Consider the following 6,853-nt stretch of genomic DNA (forward strand, 5'->3'; position numbering starts at 1 on the left):
CTGGCACTTGAACTTTTGAATCCTTTAGTAAATAATCCAGCCATGGCTGGAAAAATTAGTTGTATAATTTGCTGCGATGTAGTAGCATGACTGGGATTTGGCATTTCTGTTAAAACACGTTTTATTCTGAAATCTGAAGGACATGTACAACCTTTGGCCGATTTATGATGTTGAAGCGGTCAACTGGTAGATAATTCAACGTAGCCGCAGACTCTGTTTTTTTTTTTTGGTTTGGGTATATTGGTTTCGAGAGTATAATTGTTATACCGCTACGCGTTTCGTATCATGCATAATGAATCATTTTACGAGAAAAAGTTACAGATGGTATTGTGATACATGTAGCGCAAACCTGAAAATTCAAGATTTGAACATTTGAAGACCAAAACTAGAGTGAAAACCTATATACCAAGTTAAAATTTTTCCAATCCAGGGAACGCTGAACAGAATCATCCAGAGTGAAAGTCTCAGCCGCTGCACGCAGATTGTTTGTGGGAATTGTGGCTTTGTGCTTGTTTATCGGTATTGTATTTTTACATGTCGATTTCTGAGTAATGTGTGGTTTGTATCTGAATGTTGTTCCGGATTGCTGGTATATTTTACAATTTTGGGGCGCGTAAGCGTCAGTTTCCCGTCTTTGTAGGTCCAAATTTAATATTCGATCCTGTGCTGTACTCTAGAATTTGTACAGAACTTCATTATTTTCAGCTTTTATTGTGGTGTCGTGTTCCGTTGTACTCTGTAGTGTCCTGAGCTTGCGCAGCGCTCAGTTGTTATTTGTTGACATGATCATTTCGATCGAGTTGGAAACATGAAAGTAGAAAAGTATTTTTTGCCAGTTAAATTTTGTCTGATTTATTACTTCCGGAAATGCGGTTGTTGATTATTGCCCTTCAAAAAAAAGTCGGGTGGTACATTCAAGGAAGGCCCTACAAACGGTGCGCAAAAAGGTTTTTCGGGTCCCTTTCCTAATAAACTTTTTTGTCTGAGAACTGTACATTTTTGGGTCTGCGTCTAAGCGAGCCAGTTGTAAAGCAATACGAAGTATTCTCTCGTCGCATTTAAATATTATACAAGCTGAGCACGGATGAATATCGGCTTGCGACTATCTCAGATTTTTTTATCAGAATAGTGCAATATGTTACAACATTGTTAGAACATAAGCTGTCTCCCTGGAAATTTGCAAATTAGTAAGCACACGAGCGTGAACCCGCCCATGTTAGCCCAATGGCATCCATGGTAACAAGCTTTTGAGTGACCACTGGACTTGAGGTTCTGCAAACTGGCAACATCGATTGGTCTTAGAACACCCGCGTGATCGGGAGGTTTTTAAAGCATTTTAAAGCAGGAAAATTGAATGAGTAGAAGCTGAGATCACCGGCGCCAAAGGAGAGGGGCCGAAATCCTGGCACAGATAGTTAGTATTCATGTAACTATTGACCGTTATCATTGTTAAAACGCAGTTAGTTGACTGGTGGCTATGTAGTACGAGATAGATTAGATTAGTAGTACTGATGGTGAGAAGTACGAGATAGATTAGATTCAACCTGGTAAGGCGGACGTTGTTGGTCAGTTTTAAAACGTTTCCGAGAGTCTTTGGATGAGTGCATACTTCTCCTTTATCGGAAAAGGCACCGTTCGCAATCATTTTTTTCCAACCGCGGTTAATTACGGTTCGAGTAGGAAAAAATTAGAGTACGAGCTTTACCGCTATAAGCCAAAGAAAAAATATGGACAGTGTTACCAGTAAGTACGGACAGTGTTACAGTATTAGTATTGTATTGGGGAGATAGAGTGTATTGTACAATACAAGTACAGAGTGGGTACTGCATAGTGCGTACTGCATAAATTTTGTTGAACGCTGAAATTAGGGTGCTTCTAATTATGACAATTTCGTCAATTGCAAAAGGTTACAGTGCGCGTCGGTAATTATAATATCCTGGTTATAACTTATGACAAGCAATACGTTTATAATAATATACGAGTATGCAAATACGTAACTTGATCATTGATGTACCTGTACTGTACAAAATAGTTTAAACAATAAAAGCAAAACCGAAAAAAAACGTATTTATTGCTTCGTTGCATGCACAAATTGTTGCAGAGTCAGACAGTATAAATAGATTTGCGGCATCATTTGCCTACAGTATAATGTTGTGATTTGCTGATCTTGTACATGTACGTGTACTTTTGTTGTAGTTGTAATTGTACGAACACTAATTAGGTATGTTGACTCGGCCTCTGTTTATTCTCGTAATAAAGCTAAAATAAAAATTGCTGGAAGTTTAATTCACACAACAATCGCGTACGTGCTGCTGACAACTTAATTAACACTTTAGTATTGTTTTATTTTGACAAATTTTCGTAACCGCTTTTTGGCTTTTAGAGCTCGACGCTGGTAATGCAATAGTTTTGACCTGGAGGAAATAGCAACATGAACATTATGGCCACATTATTGGGCTGTGTTATGGCTCTTGTCGTCATCTTTATCGTATGTTCGTATATCGGTAAGTAAAAGTGACTGTAAAGCTAGAGACGAAAGTCACAAAACATGAAAATCCGTTCTGACACCGGCACATCTGATTTGCTACAAGTCTGCCACGTAGTTTTTTTAGTTAGCTGGTTATTAGATTAACACGCATCTGCTGCACTATGTTAACTAGCTACAATTTAACACTGAACATTAAGAAATACACTAATTGTATTAATGTGAATACTACTTTAAAAATCCAGCGGCTTAGTACAAAAATGTCTGATCTGTGAATACTATATGCTGCATGAATGGGGCTTGCAATTACATTATGGGTATAGTATATTTATCGTTACAATTAGTTCTTTTAAGCACGCACGTAATTATACCTAGCAAAGTTATCTGGCAGTTCGTGATCAGTTACCGGCAATACAAATTAATTTCAAGGTTCATTAAGCATTTATATCTGAAATTTTAAAACAGCTAGCGAAGGTGTTCGATCAGTTTAAATATCTATATAATAATTATGCTGTTTAATTTTCTTTGCAGCCATTGTACACGGGAATCGGGGAAGGGGCTACGACAGTTACGGAAGCGGTAATGGCTATATATGGTGGCTACGGAAGTACATACGGCTGCGGCTACGGGGGTTTCGGCTACGGATTAACAGGTTATGGTAGCGGTCCTGGCGGGTACGGAGGCGGATACGGTCCAGGCTAAGGGGGTTTAGGTGGCTCCTACGGTGGAGATCTGTATGTCGGGGATTATGGTGACCTCGTGTATGGTCCACGTGGCCTTTACAACGGCTTCGGCTATCCCTTCAATAATGGCTTGTATAATCAGGGATACGGCGGATTAGGCTACATCCAACGTGGATGGGCATATTACAAAAAAATAACTCGGAGTGCGATGTAGAGTTTAGTAAACAAATATTTATATTATGCTTGTAGAAGTTCGAGCTGCTTCATCAAAAGCGGTTGTACATGCAGTCTTTATACGAGTACGAGTACGTTTACTAAATTCATAATTTGCGTTGTGTGTCCAGTTTGCACACTACGTAATTCGCGATCGTAGAGTTTTGTTACTGACAATTAATCGGAGCTTCCTTTTTATTCCAAAAGTTTATAAATTTCTCGTGAACGTTAAAATATGGTGTAATGAGTTAATTGCGTCTAAAGACTTATGGGAGTGAGTGATTTGAACCGTACCGCCGGTACCGGTAAAATGACCGTCGCAGTAAACAAGCTTATTACATACACTACTTTGCCGTGACTTCGGGCTGTCATGCCAACCGCCCAGGAAGGCTCACGTAGGTTATTGTAAAAATGAAAGGATTTTTTTTATTACAGTGCCTTCACTGCCAGTGCGCCAGTGCCATTCTCGTCTTCGAAGATTGCAAACGCAACTGATTTCGAAGAACTGTTTGAATGTTTTTGGTTAATTATTGTAATTAGTTCATGAAAATTTCTTTGGTAAAGACATAGTCTGCTGCGATAATGAGTTCGCGTAATGCCAGCCGTAATCATGATTCTACACAGAACAGCAGCATATCCAACGCGACCACGGTCTCCCGATCTTTCACGGCGTCCACCCGGGACAATGACAAGCAGCGCAGACAGATCCTGGAGAAAGAAGCGGCCCTTAAATCCGTCCTCACGTTTTTCAGCCATCCCCATATCCTTGCTCCCATTTACCAGCATTCTCTTACCAGCCCACCCAAAGAAATGCTCAGTGAAATGAAGTACGAGCTCTTCGAGTACATCTTCAGCGAACTGCGCAGCAATCTCCAGCATGCGCTGTTCCTGGAGAAATCCTACATGGAATCTCTGGAGGAGCTGCTCAAAGACGCGGCGGAACCCATAGCCATGGGGGGCTTGTCGGATGACGAGCTGCGGTTTATTTATCAGAGACTGTTAGAGCATTTGGGTTGGTCTGGGGAGATGTCAGCGCGGATACGCTTGGTGGATCATATCAAGCAGATACTGCAGACATGGGAGAAGGAGGAAGACGAAGAACAGATCACGGAGTTTAATGTGCTGAAAGCGCCGCAGAATCTCGTGGAAGTGGTCAGGGAGAAGTTGGCGCAGTTGAAAAAAGAGATCCCGATGCGGACGGTTAAGGAAAGGGAGGCGTGGAGGGCCATCCTGGAAAAGCGAGGTGCGTTTTACAGTTTATTGTCGAGACTGTCAACAGGGTTGTTTTTTCTTGCTTGCCGTAACCGTTCTCGATCGGAAACGTGTTTCAACAGAAGGAGAAGATATAAAATGTTTTGTTAAGGAATAGTAATAGTTTCATAGTTCGGTTGACGGGAAAAGAACAGTGGAATAATATTATCAAAACAACATGGATGGATCTATATTATACAAAATATATTTATAATACAGTATTTTAAAAAATAATAATGGATGTTATTAATTTTTGTATATTCGAGAAAAGAAATGAATAATATATGGTTACTGGTTTGCGTCTTTGCGACAGCGCTGCACATTAGGCTTCATGTGAAAAGTACTGGCTTACAGCCACAACACTACATTGTTTCCACAATACGTATGCATGAATCCATGATGCCATATAATTATTATTAGGTGGCTTTGTAGTCTTGTTTAATACGATCGGTAATTTTCTGCGCCACGGCCGCTGTGTAATTACTGTAAGCTATTAATTAACTTTAATGGCGAAACAACAAAGTGTGTTTGCTCTTACAATTAGGTATTCACGCGGAGTGTGCGGCTGATGAGCCGCAGGATATTAACCCCGAAGATCCGGATTTGAGTCAGTCGGAGGATCTGTCCACAGTGGCTAATATGACAACCCGTGAGTTTGACGAAATGTCCCTGGACAGTGATGGGGAAGTACCAGGCACCCAGAACGAAGATATCGTTATTGACTGAGCTGACTTTCACGTCAAATTAGTTCCTTTTTGTTTTGAGTTTTGACCCGAATTCTTTGTGATAATTGGTTTTCCTTGGTTCTCAAGTTGTTGTTGCGTTAAGTGAATGATTGCCGCACTTTTTATTCGTCGATTTATCCGGCACAGATTATTGTTGTGTTTTTCTGGGGAAAAATTATGTACCTATTTGCGACATTTGATACTGTAATGACAGGATGGTATGAAAATACGCAGTAAGCGAATCAAAATTACGGCAGTTATTTCTGTCGAATTGATTTTTTGTGACGCTCCAGTACTGTACTGACACCCTGCACTCGCAGAAAGTTTGTTTTAGCTGTGCAGCCACGCGTACGTTGTACGACTGCGTTCACTGCTCACATACACGGCTTGCAACTGCATGCAGACTGCTGGCTATTGGCTGAACGCAATCGGCTTTAAATCCACCTGTCTACAGCACCGTGCTGCTCATACTGTACAAAATTTCTCCAAGTGCAGGGTGTCAGTACAGTACTGATTATGAAAAAGTCAGGAAGATTCATTAATCACCTGAATCATTTACAAATGAAAACTTAAAAGATGCAAACTGTTATTTAATCGGTGGAATCAACTGATCATAAAGTGAATAACCAGCCTATCGGCATCTTCGTTAATCGTTGACATCGCCAAAATACCGTTCAAATACGTACTCTTCAAGACACGTCAAGAGTCGAGACTGAAGAACACTGTTATTTAACTAGTATAGAAGGTCGTAACCGCCCTTAGTGCAAGCGAGCGAGCATGTAAATTTTTTTGTTGTAAAAGACTTGGCAGGGTGAGACAGCAACCTAACCAAGTAGTTGAGAGTCTACCTAGCTTTTTGTATCTTTTGCATATGCCGCGTTATCAACAGATATACTCAGATATCAGTTTGTTTTTGCCACCGCTGCGATGCCGACGCGATACCATCATTTTTATGACGTTTTACGGAATCAAGCCGATACGGTATATTAATTTTGAAACGATTCCTTCAGCAATTACGGCGCGGGCACTGCTAATGCTTTACCGCACATCGCCGCCCATTCCGCTTGTTCTCCGCCGCACCAAATTCTTTACATTGGGATACTGATCTCATTTCTTTAGTATTTCATTCTCAGTACCGATATTTCATTCCCAAAACCGATAAGACTTATACAGGTAACCGCCAGAACCAATTCAGTGGCTACGCTCAGCTTGTCCGTTTATATTGGTTGGGAAGTGTTCAAGCCCGTTTAAGAACCCCAACCCCGGCCATCGTCAGTTCAGATCAATCGTTTTCACGACTGAAATTTGAAAGCCACCGCTTGCAAAGGCAAAACGATGAATTACTCACTGGAGAGATTTTTTAAAAGCATCCGCAATTTAGAGCGCTTTTTTCGCTGCGGATGCATTTGCACAACGATTTACAAAAGAAAACGCTAATGCCGATGGAACAGCACTGGTTCTGAAATACACCGGCGGAGATGTCAAATTTCAGTGTC

General features: G+C 40.8%; 1 protein-coding gene across 1 annotated transcript; it reads left to right on the top strand.

Moving 5' to 3' along the window:
* The first annotated feature begins 3,810 nt into the window (after positions 1 to 3,810).
* LOC129585316 (uncharacterized) lies at positions 3,811 to 5,606 on the top strand. The gene is made up of 2 exons (XM_055477956.1): positions 3,811 to 4,624; positions 5,177 to 5,606. The coding sequence occupies exons 1-2, from the start codon at positions 3,964 to 3,966 to the stop codon at positions 5,356 to 5,358; spliced, it is 843 nt and encodes a 280-aa protein (XP_055333931.1). The 5' UTR covers positions 3,811 to 3,963; the 3' UTR covers positions 5,359 to 5,606.
* Positions 5,607 to 6,853: the final 1,247 nt, after the last annotated feature.

Source organism: Paramacrobiotus metropolitanus, unplaced genomic scaffold (genome assembly GCF_019649055.1).
Source record: "Paramacrobiotus metropolitanus isolate TYO unplaced genomic scaffold, Prichtersi_v1.0 Parri_scaffold0000016, whole genome shotgun sequence".
In the NCBI taxonomy this organism is placed as follows: Eukaryota; Metazoa; Tardigrada; class Eutardigrada; order Parachela; family Macrobiotidae; genus Paramacrobiotus; species Paramacrobiotus metropolitanus.